General features: G+C 39.0%; 1 protein-coding gene across 1 annotated transcript in view; it reads right to left on the bottom strand.

Annotated features, from left to right (window-relative positions):
* LOC142013393 (RNA exonuclease 1 homolog) overlaps nt 1-11,979 on the bottom strand; it is a 30,447-nt gene extending 18,468 nt beyond the window's left edge. Inside the window, exons 1-6 of the mRNA XM_074994712.1 lie at nt 11,913-11,979; nt 9,273-10,660; nt 7,836-7,931; nt 5,193-5,397; nt 3,288-3,430; nt 990-1,127 (exon numbers count right to left, since the gene is read on the bottom strand). Coding sequence (XP_074850813.1) covers nt 990-1,127; nt 3,288-3,430; nt 5,193-5,397; nt 7,836-7,931; nt 9,273-10,660; nt 11,913-11,916 — 1,974 coding nt within the window. The 5' untranslated portion in view covers nt 11,917-11,979. The remainder of the gene's footprint in view (nt 1-989; nt 1,128-3,287; nt 3,431-5,192; nt 5,398-7,835; nt 7,932-9,272; nt 10,661-11,912) is intronic.
* Nucleotides 11,980-19,940: the final 7,961 nt, after the last annotated feature.

The following is a 19,940-nucleotide window of genomic DNA, read 5'->3' as shown; positions in this document are numbered from 1 at the left end:
GAAGACATAGCTTATTGTAAATTTTCCAAGAAAGGCTTTGCAGTGAGAACTAAAGATATTTTCAAGCTTCAGTACCTAATCTTTTACATGCTACATAAAACAAATTAACAGGAATTTAATAAGAAACTCCATTTCAGAAACTAGAAAGTCAAGTTGGGTCCTTGTAAGTCAACACACCTCTGAATGAGAAGAGTGATACTTCAAATCAAATCTATGCATAGGAGTTACTGAAAGAAACCGAACAATATGAAGAGCAGATTAAACAACTAAGTGAACCAATGGAACTTTAAAATCTGAATGGGTTTTTTGCCTCAAAGGAAAATAGTCAAGGTTTCCTTTGGAAGGACAATATTTCCACTCTATTTTTGAAGCCCTGAGCAATGAAGTATGATCTGTCTTATATTGCTACTTCAATATTAATGTATTTTATTGTTGCCTGGTAAATTCTGCATATCCCATTTCAAGGCACTTTAGTACTATGACACTCCAAGGCAGACATATTAACCACTGAGCATCCCATTTTAAAAACTTCTCCAAGCTTCCTTCTATTAAGATGCAGTATAGAAGATGGACAACAAGCAATTTGACTGAAGAGGGAAAAGAGGTGATAAGATAGGTTGTAGATGGTACCTGGTGCTGACTAACAAACCTGACCAGCACTAAAGTATTAAATTGCTTCTTCAGAGACTTACTTATAATAAAAGATATAAATGCTGACATATTAAAAAGTAAACTCCTACTTTATGAAAGCTTCCACACATTTCAAAGTATATTTTGCACTTCGACAAACATGATAGAAGTGGGTAGAGCAAGAAAAATGAAGACAATTGCGGGTAACTAGGTTATTTTCCAATGGCTTATATACACACTTGATTTAATGTATCTTTTCTCAATATTCTTTAACAGCTTCCCCCAAACATGCAAAAGGTGTTTGGTCACTTAATTTTTAGTGTTCACATTTTAAAAACTTCTCCATTATTAATACAAACCTTATCAAAAGCTTCATTTACTGTTCCACAAACTTTCAAATATTCTTCAACAAAAAAGTTGACATATCGTTGCCTTGTCTCATGTGGAACTTTAGATCCAGATTCTGAAACCACAGAAGGCCTTCTCCGACTAGAAACCTTAAGGAGTACATTTGATAGTTTGCATGTTATAAGAAGGAGATGAATATAAGTCAGTTTTTACTCAAACTTAGCACAGAAATACAAAAATTCAGCTTAAGAAGATTGAAAAAGCCAAAAGCAACCAAACTGCAAGATTAGACTATATATAGAACACTGTTAGCCTCAGGAAGAATTACCAGCTCCAGCTATCACTTTTTGTTTGGATTTTTGGCCTGTGTAAACATTTTCCATTTAAAACAGACTCAAGGCACAGTGGGGAAGTTAATTTTGATATAAGCTATGAACTGTAGTTTAGAATAAGAGAGCTTCATTAAATGTAAGAGTTCTGAAACCTTTCCATGAAAGAAACTGAATTTTTATATAAGATGCTGAAGATCAACATGTCAAATGCAGAAGTCTGCAGTGATAACATGCCTTATCAAAATTGTAATCAAACTAGGTCCAAACAAGGTCTCAAGTTTTTTTTTTAAATAATCTAATTGTCACAGAACAGGTGGTTTATATACTGATACTTTGAATTATCATCAGCATCTCATTGGCATTCACCAACATTCAAGAGTAAGCAGTACTGGCAGAAGAGAAAGATAGGACACTCACCACACTCTAATCAGTCTCTTTCTAGAGACCATATTCAGTGTCTTCTGGAAGAGTAGTTATGGTAAAGATAAAAAAATGTAAGTGTTTGAGAACTGTAAGCAATCTGATCCTCAGGATAGACCATCATAGAAGGGTAAATGAATTTGATTTTTTTGAAACTGATTAAAACTTACATTTGAATGTTTTGATCAATTGAAAACTGCTTCAACAACATTACAGATGCAATCTTGTGTTTTAACACAAAATGTGTTTAGCACAGTCAATATTTTAAGCTACCATGCCATTACTGTACTGATTTATTGATTGAGGTTTTTTTTTTGGTAAATGTAAACTCGGATTATTGAAGTTCTGCTTGACAGGTAGATTTTACCAAAGTTTACTCTAAAGTATAGCACTTCAAAGTAGACTCCCATAGGCGCATTTTACTCTATCCCAAAATTGTTCATACTTTCTGCCAATCAAGATTGAAGGAGTCTCTGAAAGAAAACAAGACCAAACGGTATGCTCCACAGGATTTGATTGCCCAAGGTGACGGAGTTCCTCTGGTGATAATACACTACAAACCCACTACTACCAAGTAGTGCTCAGTTACATTAGAAGTTTCCATAAAACCTTTAAACGTCTGCTTTCTAGTAAGAGGAACAATCCTCTGCATAAAGGTAGAAGAGCCCTGCCCTTCAGCTCTGGTGTAAGACAAACATTTGCATGCCAGCAAACCTATTAAGCACACATTACCTGCTAGGATTCAAACATGTACTAAGTTATGCCACAATAGCTATCAAATAAATGCATATGCATTTGTCTCCATGAACTCTAGCCGATATAACTACAACTTTTACAGTAGTTTTATTTGGTCACACTCGACTAAGTTGAGCCATGGAACAGAGTAACACTCACTAGTTATCTTTAGATTGTTATGAAGCTGTACAATGGAGGGTGGGAGAAGTGTTGATGGTACTATTAGTTTAACAAGTTTAGGGTGCAAGCAGTGGTCTTCCACAGAAGAAATACAGCATTGTCGTCAGTTGTGATAGTCTTTAGCGCAGCAGCTGCCACCAGAATATTTTGCTCTGCCTTGATCTCTAAGAAATTCTTAGAGCAGAGTTGCTCCCTGAAACCTACAACTGGTGATTGTCAGTTTCCTGACAGAATTGCCTACATGAACAGATGTGATCAGACAGCAAGGACTGCTTTATCTGAAGTAAAATATGTAACAATACTATCTAGACACCTAATCAATCCTACACATTTCCACAAGAAACCAACCTTCAAAGCCCCAACATCTGCAATTTCTCAGGAGGAGGAGGAGGATAGTTAGGAGGAGGCAGAAGAATTCTGCTAGTATACCAATATAGCTCAAATCTGATCATTTGTAACCAAGCAGAACCCCAATAGCTTGCATTATCAAACAGACTTCAAAGTAGTACTTACTTCATAATATGATTGAATTATGCAGAAAAAAGTTTAAACACGTCTCCGTATGAAATCAAGAAGGCTTCTTCCTGATAACTGCATAATTTGAGCACATATGTGTATGTATGTTTTACTAAACTATAGTACCTTAAGAGGCATAGGAGCAATCCTTTTTATTGCAATATTAGAAGGTCTGCAGGGCATCGTTGTTACAGCATTTCCTTGAAGGAATACATTCAGTTGAGCACTGCTGGTTGCAACAGGTTGAACTTCAAGCAAATTTAAACATACTGAAACAACAGAAGGTAGTTACATATATTTTTTCCATACAGAATGAAGTTCTGCTGCTTAACTCCCTTTCACCAAATGGGACACATTCTTTACAATTTTATTTTCGTAACCAAATTCAAAGCTAGCTGAACTTCAGGAGAACAGCTAATCTACGTATGTGGAAGGCACTTGCATTACAGTAATGGGCTACAGGGTAGTAAAATGGAATACTTGTACAAGTAAACTTATATGAACATTTGAATGCTCAAAGTGCTTTACTAATGTAAGACCAGAACAAATACTTGAGCTATGTAAGCAAATTCTAACACCAAAAATCATGAACTAAACCACAAATAAAATAAACAGTTTAGAAACAGGCCCTAACGTTAGGGTACATCATCTGGCTTTTGGCTACAATTTCTATCACACTGCTGAAGGGAAGAGCAAATAAGATAGCATGAGACAGACTATTATATTCTAAAGTAGAGGGTCCCAAACTGCGTTCCAGCAAAACACTGGTGTTCCAGGAGCTCTGGCAAAGTGTTCTACCATTGAAATTTAGTAATGGCAGTCTTTTCCCCATTCTCAGGAAAAAAAATACATTTTGTGGTGTTTTAATCTGTCATCCCCAATATATTTGTTTTGTTAATGTCTGGTTTCATTATCATTTGTTGAGTGGTGTTTATTGTACAATAAATCAATATTATGAAATATTTTCCATTAGTAATGTTCCTCATAGTTAGTATGGTGAAGTAAAAAAAAGTGTTCCACAGAGAATGCTGTGTCAGGTAAATGTTCCATGACTGGAAAAAGTTTGGGAACTGCGCTGTTCTGAAGTTACATCTGCTCACTGAAATTAATGTATAACAGAAAAGCCATCAGGCTACATATAAAGTACTAAAATAATCCCTTGTGTAATTGACATTAGTGGAGTTACTACATGGCATGTCGACCCAAAGACCTTGTTAGTAAATATTTATCACTGCAGCCAAAAAATTAAAGAAAACTAAAGTTTACCATTTTACTTTGGCCATTTAACAGTGCATACATAACTTCCCTTTGAATGAGTTTTTCACAAAGGGAAGAAAATTAAAAAAAAAAAATAACAGCACAAGAATTGGAAGGGAGTACTCATTTAAAAAATTAGACTTAAAGGAGACAATTAGAATAGTGCCATGTCAGCATAAAGACAGAAAAATCTACACATTTCTGGTAATTTCTTTCAGACTATAGCAGCAGTTAAGCTTCACTGCATCGCAACACCTTTTGGACCACAAACGTTAGTATATAATGTATGGGCAAAAAAGGTCTGGAACCTGCACCTTACCACCCTTGGTGGAAGGGCTCAGCTTACAAGGGAATACTGGTCCCAACAGTGTGAGAACTAATGAACTTGAAGGCTTTCATGAAAGCAAATAAGGACAAGAAAAATTTCCATGCTCTTAAGACTTCAGAGAAATACTACATACCTGACGGTAAGCTGAAAATTTTAGATGTGTAAAGTTGTTTCTTTCCTGCACCCACAAAATTGCCTCCAAACATTTTAGCAAGAATTTCATTCAAAACCAAACCCAATTAAATGCATTAATATAAAGTGACTAAAATGTTGACAACCAAAATACTCAGAGCAATAAAGTGAATTAAGGATTGATTGAGGCATCCAAAATGATTAAGAATGCTAACATTTGGAACAAAATTGAAGAAAATATTTCAGAGAAATCTGAAGACTACAATTTATTAAAACCCTGTCTTATCCAGCTGTGGTATATTAAGTTGCCATACCCATTGGTCCTATGTTTTGAATGTGAGTAGACAACACAGGCACAGTTTTCTTCTGTCCAGAAGTTGCAGCAACAAAAGCTTGCCCACTTTTAACAGCAGCTGTTATCTGTGCTGCCTGTTGCTGAGCTTGCAGGATTCTGGTATGAGAAGCCTGCTGTGGAAAAGGTGCCTTGAAAGGCACAAGTATCTCTTTGTTGGTCTGTACCTAATGGGCACGAAAAATAATATTCAACAAACTGCATATTTGTCAACATACACTTCCAAATTCACAAACTAATAAAGTAATGGGACAATACATTTCTAAAGTATGTTAGAACAGAAGACCCAGACATATGCTTCCACCATCACTTGTACATTCCTTTGGAAGGAAATTTTTCTCAACAAGACAAGCGGATGGCCAGATTCTGAGCTAGCATAAGGCAACAGAACTTCACTGAAAGCAACAAAGTCCCATTAATTCACTGCCAGTGGAAGTTCAGGTCTACAGTCTATTTTTAGGCTAAATACAAGCCAAATGGGAGCAGCTTTTTGCAGAGACAACATGCCTCATGTGAAAGTAAGCAGAAAATCACTTTGCATAAGTTTCCCAACAATTTTCCAACCCATGGAAAGCATTTGACCAGTAACTTAAACTGAAAGCTAATTGGTTGTATAGCTGCCTATTTAGCACCCTGCAGGCATTTAAGGAACCTGCTCAAGGATCTGGCGTAATATGGGAAAGGCAGTCCCTCTCTTGGCCACACCAACCATGCCTGGGGCAGCCGTTCACCAGCTCCAACCCAATCCCAGCTGGAATCTGCAGGGGCCTCTGCACCCTCAACTCCAGAACTGCCACAGAAGGGAAGAGGTATCTTTCCATCCCAGCCCAAGTGCTGCTGCAGCTGCAAGGAAAGCGTACAGGGGAGTCCCTACTCCTTGCAATAGCCACAGGGCACCTTTCTTCACAATCCCTCAGCCCAGCCCCACTCTATAGCCCGCACCCCTCCATCCAAGCCCCCAACCTCATCCTCAGCCCAGTGCCTGCCCACTCTGCCAGAGGCTCTTGCATTTAACCATCAGGCCTGGGACAGGGACTCCTCCTACATGCAGAAGTCCTTGGCCCCACACCTAAATTTTGTTATGTGCATCAACATGAAGGTGGCATGTCACATGCCTCCATATTGGTGCTCATAACAAAATTCATTTTGCTCATGAGTGGGAAAATTAGGGGGTATATTACATGAAGGTAAACAAAAGCATGAATATTGGTAAAATCCTCACCAGAAACATTAACCAACGAAGTCTGAGCCTGTAATCATCCACACGTAAAATCCTTCTGAGTCAAAATTTATAAGTTACAGTATTTGATATGAATCTAGTTTAAAAAGTATAATACACAGACGACTTGTTTGGACTGGGATACTTATAGCAGATGTCAAGCAGAACATACAATGAAACAAGAAACAGTATGTTTCATCACCTGAAGATAATTAACATTTTACATATCAAACTAATCCGACAGCAAGTTATCAGGGGACTTAGGTATATAGTTCATACTGCTGAAGAATATACATTTAAGGTTAGATGTTCACTCAAGAACACTAATTTGTACTTTGTTTTATGTTTCGTTACCACAAAACAAGTTCAAAAATATGAATATCAACCACAGGAGAACATTAACCCCGCAAGAAAGGTCCCCATAATGGGTATGGTAACAGCAGCAGGATAAAGCCAGAGTCTTGCATTGCAGGCCACAACTGAACAGTTCTGGCGTAGCCTTCTTCTAGAAACATGAACTTCCACAACAATACAGTGTGGATATAGGTCTCAACATTGTGTAATTAAAAGAACGACTGTTGAAATTAAGTGTGAGGCAGTGATTGCTAATCCTCTATTTTATATAAGAGGATTAGCAATCACTGCCTCACATATAAATAAAGCAACTTTTTAAAGAGACTATCCACTGTACATCAAGACTTTCAGCTGAAGGCTACTCATTCTTAATTCTGAGCTCAGTGAGGTACATTTAAGTGCCTCAGAACAGGATTAATAAGCAAGTGAGTAGTTCTAATGGTTTTCAGTGGGACTACTATAACTCCTTAAGCAATTACTTGAATGCAATTCAAAATAGAAAAGCAGCAGCATAACAGCAAGATTGCTAACAGGTAATGAAAACTTTCAACTAGTTTGTTAAACATATTTGCTGCTCTTGTCAAGTTGATGCTGTAATGGAAGCTTATGACCACAGCATTTGCTATATTTGTACCAAAAACTTTACAAAGTCTTGTGTTTGCCAGATCACACTGGGGTCTACTTTTACTAACTAGAACAAATTGCAAGCAAAGTTACACAATGGAGTCAATGGCACCCTACACTTGATATTTTATTTGTTTTTTTCTGATAGTGATTATCTTTGTGGCGGTATGTTCACTACCAGCTCACTGAAGCAAAATACAAAGCAACTTTCACACCCACAGTCCAGTCACCATTGGCCTTGGAGTTTGCTTATGTTAATTATAATTTAGAAAGCAGTTTACACTAAATCTGAACATACTTTCAGCTTAATGTACTTAATTCATGATAAGCCTCAAAAGAAAAATTCTAAGTTCAATATTAACTGTATATATTACATAGACATTTACCAAAAATTCCTAACAAACTCACATCAAATTTTGCAGTGTGCGCAATTCTTTTCTTCTGCCCAGGAACCATATCTGTCTTAGTATCTAATGCATCTATTTCAGGGTGAGCTCCAAGAACCTATTAGAAGAGCAATACAAGTTCTCTCTTTACTTAAAAAATAGACAAAGTGCTAAGAAGCTCCATAGCTTTGATTTAGTCTCCTATTTCACTAGTTAAGCTTCCAACTAAAGGAAGAAATCAAAACCTTTCCAACCAAAAGCTACACCTACTAAAAGTAGGTATCTTCATCGTACACATTCATCGAGATTGAACAAGGACTTCATCTTTATATTCACAACAGAAGACGGTGTATTTTCATTATTTCATATTTACAAATAAAAGCATAAGAAGATTTTGCAAAATACACAAACTCATGCAAGTCAATCTGTTCAGTAAAATTACCATATTTGAGAAACATATAAAAGTCCTCAGCTGGAATATTGTGTCCAGTTCTGGGCACCCCAATTCAAGAAAGATGTGGAGAAATTAGAGAAGGTCCAGAGAAGAGCAACTAGAATGAGAAAAGGTCTGGAAAACATGACTTATGAAGAAAGGCTGAAAGAATTGGGCTTCTTTAGCTTGGAAAAAAGAAGATTGAGGGGGAACATGATAGCGGTTTTCAGATATCTTAAAGGGTGTCATAAGGAGGAGGGAGAAAACTTGTTCTTCTTGGCCTCTGAGGAGAGAACAAGAGGCAATGGACTTAAGCTGCAGCAAGGGAAGTTTAGGTTGGACATTAGGAAAAAGTTCTTAACTGTCAGGGTGGTCAAGTACTGGAATAAGTTGCCAAGGGAGGTTGTGGAATCTCCCTCGCTGGAGATATTTAAGAACCGATTAGATAGATGTCTATCGGGGATGGTGTAGATAGTGGTCGGTCCTGCCGTCGGGGCAGGGGACTGGACTCGATGGCCTCTCGAGGCCCCTTCCGGTCCTAGTGTTCTATGATTCTATGAAAAAGGTAGCATATAGTTGAGTATATAGACTAGCACGGCTTTCTCTCTGTTACTAATATATAAAAAGGTTATATAATTCAACTAAAGCTTACCAAGACTACCACATTCTCGATTTCCCACACATGGCATCTGGACATTTCTAAAAATAAAGCCATTTTGGGAATTGTGTTGTAAGAGCGCCCACTAATTTTGGAGGCCCAACTCAAGCATTTCAAGGATGAACTTCAAAATATTCTGTGCATAGAAAACTCTTAATGACTTTATTCGCAGTTGAAAGTGCTCAACAGTTTGAGCATTTGACCATGTCCCAGTTTGAGCATCCATATTAGTGGACACCTTCCAAAATGTGGCTCTATATGGTTTGAGAAAAACACTAGTGGAAAGTATTACAGGATGTATAGAACACATCTCTCCCTGCATCTCCATGAAGGAGGAAAGCACAGATGTACAAGACAGTTTACTGCACCTGCTTAGCAATTTCTTTCTTCTGTGCTTCATTTTCAACAAACTCATTGAAAATTCTCCGGCATTCTTCTATAGGGTCATCAGATTCAGATAGTTCAGTATCCTCTTCACTACACTCTGTCTCTTCTGAAGAAGAATCTAATAAAATGACTTCACTGTCTTTGATGGCAGTGCACTGATTTTCACTTTTACTTTCTCCACTACTGTTCTTAGTCAAGAGATCTATACCATAACAAACTTTCTCCTCTAACTTCAAGGGTGCACTGGGATGAATGAGTACATTTCCCAAAACTTCATTTTCCTGTATTAACTGATTTTCTTCTATGTTTACAGTCCCCTGTGCACCTAGCTCGGTGTTGTCATTTAAGACAGCTTCAAAAGACAAGCTAGTTTGTGCCTCTCCCTTACAATTTATGTTTTTACATTTATCACTGAGTTCCTCAACATTAGATATTTTCACTGTTATTTCACTGTCTGGATATTCTTTCATCAAAGTTTCTTTCTGTATCTGTCCCTTAATATGAGAAACTGAAGATATCGTATTTTCCTTGGAGACAGAAGATTTTCTTTGTTCATTAAGATTATTTGAAGACTTTAAAGCATTCATTCTCACATCAGACAAATGTATATTTTGAGGTTTTGGTGACATTTTCAGTGATTTTTCATGGCTGCATACATCTGTGTTGACATCCTTTTGCAGAGTTACTGTCACATCCACTCTTTTTTCTGTGATACACTTTAGAGGATCTTCTGCATTGTCATTGTTCCACAGGTTTTTTTTGTTTTTTTCCAAGTTCCTACTCGTTCTTGGCTTCTTAGTGACCATCAGTGGTGGTGCATCAATAACTAGTTCATCATCATCATCAGATTCCTGAAGCTTGATTTCTAGCTTTATAGGTGAAGAGCTTCTTGATCTCTTCTTTGGGGATACATGCCCATTTCCACATGGAGACATTTTTGGAGATATCACATGAGAATCAGGAGGCATTTTCACTTGCTTCAATTGTGGTGTGTCATTTTCCTCCTCTTTCATTGTGGAAGAGCTCAGTAGACCTGCAGAATAATTTAGCAGTGGATCATATTCAAGGTCAGTTGCTGGACAACTACGGTCAATAACATATTTACTAGATGACAAATGACAGTCTTTCTTAGAGTTCTTTGAGATTGGAGCTACAGGACATTTGCCTTTTGTAAGAGAGCAACACAGATGATTATGATCCGGAGAAGTACAAATTCCTTTAACATATGTTCCAGAGATCAAAGAGTTTTTAGGTATTTCATCTTGCAAATTATACTGACAGAGTTTTTTCTGCCCTTCTTCAACTTCAGTCTTGACTGACTCAATTGCTTTTTTGATTCTTTCCAATTCTTGTGTACTTTTACCTGGCTCTGTTGATGGAAGAAAATTGTGTAATTCACTGGATCGCACTCTATTACTATAGGTATTAAATTATAATTTCATAGAGTTCAGCTGAAATACATCTTTCAGGCAACAAATATTATTGCCCATAGCAATGTTCTACAAACATACAGATGCGTGGTCTAGGCAACAGTTTTGTTATTCAACCTTTTACTGCTAAAAGAGATGCTATATTTATAATCTTTATAAGCTTCCAGAAAGGCAAGTTATTCAATTATGAACTTAGTGTAAGCTTAAACCTGCCTTGAAAAATCACTTCTACAACAAATGGAGAATTTGGTATCTCAGTTTTTCTTTTTAAACTCTTACACGTTAACTTTTTAAAACTACATTTCAGTGAAGCACAGAGTACACGGGAATCTCAGCACTTAGCTCAAAGGAGAGCTGTTTAAAGTAGTGCTGTTACTACGTCTTTAGGAGTGGGAGTGCCCTACTGTAAATGGGTGAACAGTAAACAGGGAAGGAATGATTTGATCCTGCACTCTCCCTCCCATCTCCTCTTGGATGCTAGTGGATTCTGTGGCTGAAATGATGTTTAGTCCATTTCTCCTCCCTAACGCCCATAAAACTTGGGCTTCCAAGAACTGAAAGCAACTAAAGCGTCCTTTCACATTAAATCAACTATAAATATGGAAATCCAGTTCCACAAGTCTGGAAGCTCCCACATATATCACTTAATTGTCCTATGAAGATGAAACTGCAGAGAACTTATAACAACTGCAATCACAAACAAAAAAACAGCATCCAGCAGGTCAATTTCCAGTGCAGTCCAGCCACACCCAACCCACGAGCACACACCACTACGGGGTACAGTCTCCAGCGACACCTGCTGTTAAGGGACCGATGTCTTGGGGTGGGGGGTCACACCTAGTCTCTCAGCTACTGCTCATTGAGGACTCTCAGAGCAGAGCCAGATCCCTGGGCTGAAAGCCACGTGGGTTTGCAGCCAGACGCACACGCCTCCCAACGCCCCTCTTTCCCGCGGCGGGCCCTGGGGCACTTGGCTGGCGGGGGAGGGGCCCGCTCCCCGCCCCCAGGCGCGGTCAGCTGCGGACTCCCTCAGGAAGGTCGGGAGGGAACAGCTAGGCAGAGCAGTGCCAGCGCTGACGCTGCAGGGAGGGGGGACGGACGGGCCCGGCACACCTGAGGAGAGACGCTCGGAAGGGAGCGCCTAGCGACCCCCTCAGCGCTCCCACAAGGTGGGCGGCGCTCCGTCCTCACCCATGGCAGGGGGGTCGCTCAGCGGCTGCTGCCCGCTCCGCCCCGCCTCGTGCCTGTACTGGCAGTAAGGCCGCGGGCAGCCGCCGCCCGAGGCGCCATCGAAAGGGCAGGAAAAGGCACTGAAGTAACCCGCGGAACGCAGCATCCCCCGCCCTCAGCCACACAGCCAGCGCGCGGCCCTGCGAGGCGACGGAAGCCTTCCGCGCGCTCGGCCGGCAGTTAAGGGCTGCAGGGGTGGTGCCCAGAGCCGCGTAGGAGGAGAAAAGGCCAGCGCCGCAATGACAGCCCCACCCCAGCTACGCCCTTTTCCCGCGGCGGCGTCTGGGCGGGGGCTTTCAGACCGCCAAAGATTTATGATGGTTGGGGGGCGGGGCTCCAAGTTCCGCTTAAACCAATGGCACGGCAGGAGCGGAGCTCCGAATTATGGTTAAACCAATGGCACAGCAGGAGCAGGCGGAGCTCCGAGTTCCAGTTAAACCAATGGCACGGCAGGAGCGGAGCAACGAATTATGGTTAAACCAATGGCAAGGAAGGAGCAGGCGGGGCTCCGAGTTCCAGTTAAACCAATGGCACGGCGGGAGGAGGTGAAGGGCGGAGTTTCGAGTTCTGGTTAAACCAATGGCACGGTAGGAGCAGGCGTGGGTAGGGAAAGTTTTGCGGGCATCTAAAATGCTGACGCGGTTGCAGTCGTTAGGTTGTCCTGGTAGAGGAGGGAGCTGCGGGCTGTGAAATGTCGCCGTGTTCCGCACGGGGTCACTTAAGTTGCCCTGTTGGGGCGGTTCAGGGACCAGGGCAGTCACCCAGAGTGGTGTGCAAGAGCGCGGTCCCGTGTGTCAGTAGCTACGCCCGTAATAAGTGTAAGATGAGCGCTGAGAGAGCTGCTTGGGAGACATTCAGGTGCTGCCCAGCTGATCAGCAGAGTGCCCACAGCTGCTGGTAGCAGTCAGTGTGTGTTTCTAGAGTGGGCTGCACCTCTGCACGTGCCTTGGTGCACGTAACATTTATTGTGTTGGATGGAAAAAATTAGAGAGTGCACTGATGCGCAGGTGTGTCTGTTTCAGTATAATTTGTAAAAGATGAAACTGAAGGTCACTCATTTTAATGCAGGTTAGAAAGCTAAATATTTACTGGAGGAACCTACCCTCAAGTTAGCAAGGTTTGTAAAATATGCGCTTTTCAATATTGTAGTCCCCATTCCACGTCAGTTAAGAATTTTGCCCAAACAAGAGAAGTTTTTTTTTAAAAAATTAACAATGATTAAGATGACAGAAAATAGGGATGCTGGTTTAATTTTTGCTAGCTTGCCAGCAGTAAATTGCATGTGTGGGAGAGATTGTATTGTTACCATGAAAGTTAATATGTTGAAGACAACACAGGATAAAGCAAAGATACACTCCTTTGCTCTTTAAAGTATTTGGGACACTCAGATTAATACTGGTGGCTTTACATTCAAAGCACATTGTGAAAAGATTCCCATAGGCTGCAGACAGCTTTGGATCAGACCCTAAGTACAGTGGTTAAACATAATCATCATCATCAACCACTATGGGCTCAGCACCCATTGGAATCTGATGCTTTTCTCACTATTTCGTTCCATCTTTCCCTGTCCAGTGCGAAGTGGCTTAGTTGCTATAGACTAGCTCCACACCAATCGACTGTATCATCCACCCGTTCACTGTGTGGTCTGCCTTTTCTATTCAAACCATCCATTATGTGGTTAAACAAGAATATCTTAAGTCATGTTGTTTTCAAAGGATTAAATTCATTGGGGGGGTGGGGGGGAAGGCTGGAAATCCTGTATTTTTCAATAACTGTTCCCTTTAAAAAGTAAGACTTCTGCAGAACAGTCCCCTTAAGAAGATCATACCCATGTCCCACGTTCCCTCTAATTTTTTCCATTCATATGCAGAATAAATTTTGTTACATGTACCAAGGCATGTGTGGATATGCACACCAGTAGAAGCACATGCCAAAATGCCCACAGCTGGCAGCCATTCTGCTTATCATCTGTGTAGCATCTGAATCTCTCCTGGGTGACCACTTAACTGCTTAGCTTAGAGGGGATACTGCCTATGTCCTTGTCACTCCTATAATGCTTTCTTTCCCCTCCCTCTTCCCCAGGGGAGTCAGCACTACCAGCAGCAGAATGACACAATCTGTCTGCTTTAATCTGCTTCTTCTGTTTGGCAGTAGCAGGGGCATAGATGTGATAATATGGGGAACAAGATGAAAAATGGGGACAGAGAGGCAGGAGTAGACTGACAAAAGGGAAGCTATGCCATAGAACTGAATGTATTGAAGGTGTGCGATTCCTGTTGATTTCAGTGGAAATTGAGGATCCCCCAGTGTTTCACTCCTGTACCCACATCAGCCCTGTGGAATGCCTCCCTGCACTCAACCATGTTCAGCTACTGGGGGCTATGTACAAGCATGCTTCTGTGGAAATTCAGCCATACTTTATAAAAAATGTTCATTAAATCCAGGCAATCTCACTCATCTGTGTCAGACTTGAAAGATGGTTTTCATAGGAATTCTCAGTGTATAGTTAAGAAATAATTTAGTGCTAACATCTTTAATATCTTTTTAAAACAGGAAAACAGGGCTATTGGAAAAAAAAAGTTCAAAAAGGTGATTTATTGCTCAAAGATTACATCATTAGAAACATACTGTAGATGCCCTTGATACTGGCATATCTGGCCTATTGCATTTACTTCCGAAGGTCACCATAGTAAATCGCAGTAACAGAGTTCCCAGGAAAAACTCCTTAGGTCTTTCTTTTGCCAGCGTGTATCGTTGTATAGATCACAGTACTTAAAAGCGTAGTCTGTTCCTCTCACCCTTGCACCAGAAGAAAATACAGTATTTGTGATCCCGATTTAATTTCAGGTCCCTTTACCTTCTCCCCTTTCTATCAGAATTTATAGCTATTTCTGCTTCTTCCATAGAATTGAAGGTTATAAAATGTAATCAATCACAAATGCATGCTATTTTTTATAAAAGTAGCTGCAGGGTTTCTTTTATACCAGCAGCATCAGGGTTTAAGGTTGTATCAATCCTGCACTCAGTTGATTGGTTTATAGCTCACTTTCACTTCAATTTGAGGCTTTATGTGAAGTAGCTCCACTGCGGGTTGATTCATCAGAAATTGATGATACATCATCTACTGATTTTATATTGGAGAATGTTCTTGTTTTTGAGTGTCTAGACTGTGAACTGCTCTGTATTGCTGATAGTGTTTGTTCATTGAATATACTACTGTCTGTAGCTTTAGAAAAAGAAGAATCGGATACTCCTTCCAAAGGCTGAAAGTAAGATAGATATGCCAGTCTCTCTTGTTCAGCATGAAGGTTGGAGGTATTACCAGAACCCCTAAAACGCAAAAAGATAAAAATATTTTAATCATTAAATATCATGTTGAGAATAAACACCCCAGAAATTCTTGCAGCTACATATAAATTACTAAGCTTCCAGTTTTCAAAATGTTAACAAAGGAGGAAAAATGTCATGTGTTTGATAAGAGCCTGTGCAGTGCAAAGAAATCCTAGATTCAACATTGTTTTGTACATTTTTTGGTGATTTTCGTGCTTCGCACTTGGGAAAAATGTTACATGTGCATTTTCCCAAACAAGACAAAAAATGAACGTTGAGTTTGTTTATATTTGGTTAGCTAAACATTGTGCACAGCTTTTCACTTGGGAAAAATGTTATGTGTGCATTTTCCCATACAAGAGAAAAAATAAAAGCTGAGCTTGTTTATATTAGGTAGCTAAACATTGTACACAGTTCTACATAATATCATAGCATCACTTAAATGTTGACAGTAGCAACCTGATATCTGAAAAACTATATGTTTTAACACTTAACTATCTTTACTTAAAGCCTATGCATTTTAGCATGTAATTATATCAGTATTAAAACATTATTCTTTACTATTAAATTGCTTTACCATTTGTGTGTACTGGACAAGAGCAGTAGTTTAATGTGTTAATATTATACTGTAACATGAATACTTTTAGAGAAATGTATCAGATTTGGGGGACATTCTGCAGTCCAACAGTACACTTCAACTCTATATACATGACGAGTTATGCAGCATCATTGTGATAATCAGAAACAATATGCTTATGAGGAAGTATGCCTGGTACTTCCAAGGGTGAAATTCTGAGATTTTGAGACAACACAAAGGAGACATAGTTTTAGGGAAAATAAAAATAATTTAGGTCTCTTAGCCTGGATATCTCCAGCATTACAGCAGAGAACACAAACAAGCAAACAAAACAAAAACTCAGCTATCACATTTCCTATCAGAGGAGCAAAAGGGAAATCTGTACAGAATAGGTATTCTTTCGCATCATAGTTTCCTCCCAAGACTCAGCCTCCATGTGATTGGAAGACTTACTTTTTTTGTTTGCTGAACTGATTCAGAGCCACACCACAGCATATCATAAATATTATCAAAATGATAAGAGTTGCAGACGATACAACGAGCATCAGTGTTCCCCTCATGTATTTTTCGTTTCCTACATTTGCAGCTTTCTTTTGAAGATCACCTTTATCTGACACTACAAAAATAAAATAAAGCAGACCAATCAAATTCAAACAACTAATGTAATGTACACAGAAATAATGATTACAAAAATAAAAAGATTATACCAGTAGGTTCTGCTTTAACAAATCAGCAGACTTGATAAAAGGCTAGATGTGTCTCTATATAATTCCCATATCTGAGGCCTATTTATTTGACTTTTGCAAATAGAACCACAATACATTAAGTACTAAACAGTGTTCTTACTTGGCACTGGTTTAAAAAACATGTTTCTTGGGTGATAGTTTGTCATGTTGGAGTCAGGAACTACGTTATCCAGTTCTGTTGGAATACAGAAAAATCTGTGAGGCAGTGAAAATGCGTAAAATGTAATGTGACCTATTCCCCACCCCAATCTATAAAATTAATTTATTTGCCTTACAATGGAAACAAAAGTACAATATAGCCAGAAGAGGCAAATTGCATGGGTAATATTATTTTTGAACTGACATCTGCTGGTGAGAAACAAGCTTCCAAGCTTACCCAAAGTTTTTCTCACCCTCTTTGTCTCTCCCATATCCTGGGATCAACCTGGTTACCACAAGACTGTTACAATAATGCAATCTGCAAGCAGTTGTCTATATAATCAATTATTTCTTTGTAACTATCATAATAGATCTTGATTTAGTTATATCCTTTGTGGAATTACATGTAAGTAAAAATTTAGGGATGGCTTCTCGACTGTTGTAAATTGGTGCACTGTATTTAAGTCATAGTAACAGAGAGGAAGCCGTGCTAGTCTATACACTATCAAAGCAAAAAGCAGTCAAGTAGCCCTTTAAAGACAAGCAAAATAGTTTATTAGGTGAGCATTCGTAGGACAGACCCACTTCTTCAGACCATAGCCAGACCAGAACAGACAATATTTAAGGCACAGAGAAACAAAAACAGTAAGCAAGGAGGACAAATCAGAAAAAGATAATCAAGGTGAGCAAATCAGAGAGTGGAGGGGTGGGGGGAGGTCAAGAATTAGATATAGCTAATAAGCTAATTCTTGACACCCGCCCACCCCTCCACTCTCTGATTTGCTCGCCTTGATTATTTTCTTCTGATTTGTCCTCCTTGCTTACTGTTTTTGGTTCTCTGTGCCTTAAATATTGAGTCTGTTCTGGTCTGGCTATGGTCTGAAGAAGTGGGTCTGTCCCACGAATGCTCACCTAATAAACTATTTTGCTAGTCTTTAAAGTGCTACTTGACTACTTTGTGTTTTGATGTATTTAAGTCAGTGGAACTATGCTGATTTACAGCAACAGATTTGGGCCACTGACTTCAGTGGAGCCAGGATTTCATTGTGGCCCTTTGGTTTTATGTGCAGATAGGTTTTTCAAATTTGGATCTTGTAAATGTTCACTGGTTCTGCTCTTAGATATGTTAAAGGATGATACAAATCAGTCAGCAGTATTTCTATCATTGTGTAGTAAATCTAATAGCAAGTAATTTATTTTTATCTGTTTAAATCTAATATACAAATTTGTAGTAAACAAAAATGTTGGACAGCTATTTCTTTCCTTTTGAGTTAGATTAAACCTGGTGTTTAAAATGTTTTTGCTAGTATATACTTTGCATGGAAAAAGAAAGTTAAACGCATCTTTCAAAAATGCTCAGGAGAAATAAACGACAGTTTAGACAAATGGCAATTTGCCTTCCCAAAGGCATAAATTCTGAAGAACTTGTCAAGAGCTTTGCAAGTGAGCCCAAACAGAAAAAGAATGCATGACTATAAAGGCCAAATTCTGTCTTTGAATGTACAAGTGATTCTGATTTTCTTCACTGAAAGGCCATGTAGAGTAGACCTTTAGGTTTAAGGGTAATATGTTCTTTCTAGGTCAGGCAAGTTGCAAAGTGGTAATAACCTTTGGTTAATCACAGAAGAAAAAAATTAATACCAGAGATGCAAACTAGAGAATTCTTCAACACCTTAGTTCAGAAGCATGTTCTATGGCTCAAAGCACAGGACTAGCACAGAATTCACTATCAGGAATTCTTAGATTAGTTCCTTTCTCTGACTTGGCTGGGTAAGTCACCACCTTTTTATATCACAATTTCCCCATCTTTAAAAGAGAGAACAATACTTTAATACTTCCTAGAAGAGTTGTGAGTCTTATTTAACCTTTGTACACTGCTTTGAAATCCTTGGATGAAAGATGCTACATGAATGCAAAGCATTTTTATAAATACTAGGTATGGTTCTCAGTTATCTTGAACTCAGTACAGCTGTAGAATTATAGTCTCTTTAATTCAGTCTTCTGTGCTAATTTCATTTTGTCAATTCAGAATATTTTGAGAAGTCAATATTGTTGTGTAATTTTTATTACAATTGTTCTACGTTTTAATTTGGCTGTTTTAACTGTGGAATATATTCTTATGATTTCATCATACCGTACCTCCACTAAGTGATTCCTGGATTGGGCCTTGAGTGATAATGTTGAGATAATGGGGTCCAAATTTGGATTCTAGAACAAGAGAGTTGCAAAGACTATTTAGTGTTCAGAACAGCCATGTCACTAACAGCAAAAAGCAAAAAAGTTGTGTTTGACATTCATAACAAAAAGGGAAACAGTGAAGCAGTACTCCAAAAGCTCTTGATGTTCAGCACAATGTAATATTAATAGTTGTATTTAATGAAGGAAAAAAAATCAAGAGTCATTCAGTTACGTAACAGTAGTTTTGGTGTTTCAGATTGTGTTGTCTGCAAGTGAACACCTTTGTGCTGTTAAAATGATAGACATAGCCCTTCCAATAGTAACAAGAGAATGTGCTGTCCTTATATTAGACATGACTTTATTTTCTATGTCCTTGACCATCATTCTGTCAGCAGTTCTTTGGCTTTTAGCTAACGATCTGTGAGTTCTTGAAGTCCAGTACTGACTTTACTCCTCTATTTTAGATCAAATTTCTATTTTTTGCTGTCCAATTGAATGCAAGATACTGGTATGTAATGCTGGTTAAACTCTGTAATAGATATCTCCTGTTCCAAACTTGTGCTTTTGCAGAACTGACAACATATGATCTGGATGTTACTTGCTTTTGGGCAAGAAGAAGGTGCCTTTAGCCTGAAGTTCAAGTGATGAACCTGCTTTCTGGAGTTAAATGCTTACGTCAATGCAGCCCTGTAGCCAAGTGCATTCAGTCAGAATATGGGATGCCCAGGGCAGATCCCCATTCCCTGATTTGGAATAGGGAGTTGAATGCTAGCAACCTAACTACGAGCTTATTGGGGATGAAAGCGGGGACTCTCAATGTCTCTGGTTGAATCTCATATGCTTTCTAAAACATAAATATTCATTGGGCTGGCGAGAGAGAGACTGGCTTTTTAACCCACTTCTTAGGGCACTTCCGTTGGGCTGTCAGAGAATTAAGTCCAAATCATGGGTGCAAAGAATACAACTAGAAAATTATGCCAGAACAGTATTTTAAAGTTCTTTTTGGTTTTAACATATTAC

Source organism: Carettochelys insculpta, chromosome 5 (genome assembly GCF_033958435.1).
Source record: "Carettochelys insculpta isolate YL-2023 chromosome 5, ASM3395843v1, whole genome shotgun sequence".
Classification (NCBI taxonomy): Eukaryota; Metazoa; Chordata; order Testudines; family Carettochelyidae; genus Carettochelys; species Carettochelys insculpta.
The sequence above is the reverse complement of the archived record's forward strand: the minus strand, read 5'-3'. Positions and strand labels throughout refer to the sequence as shown.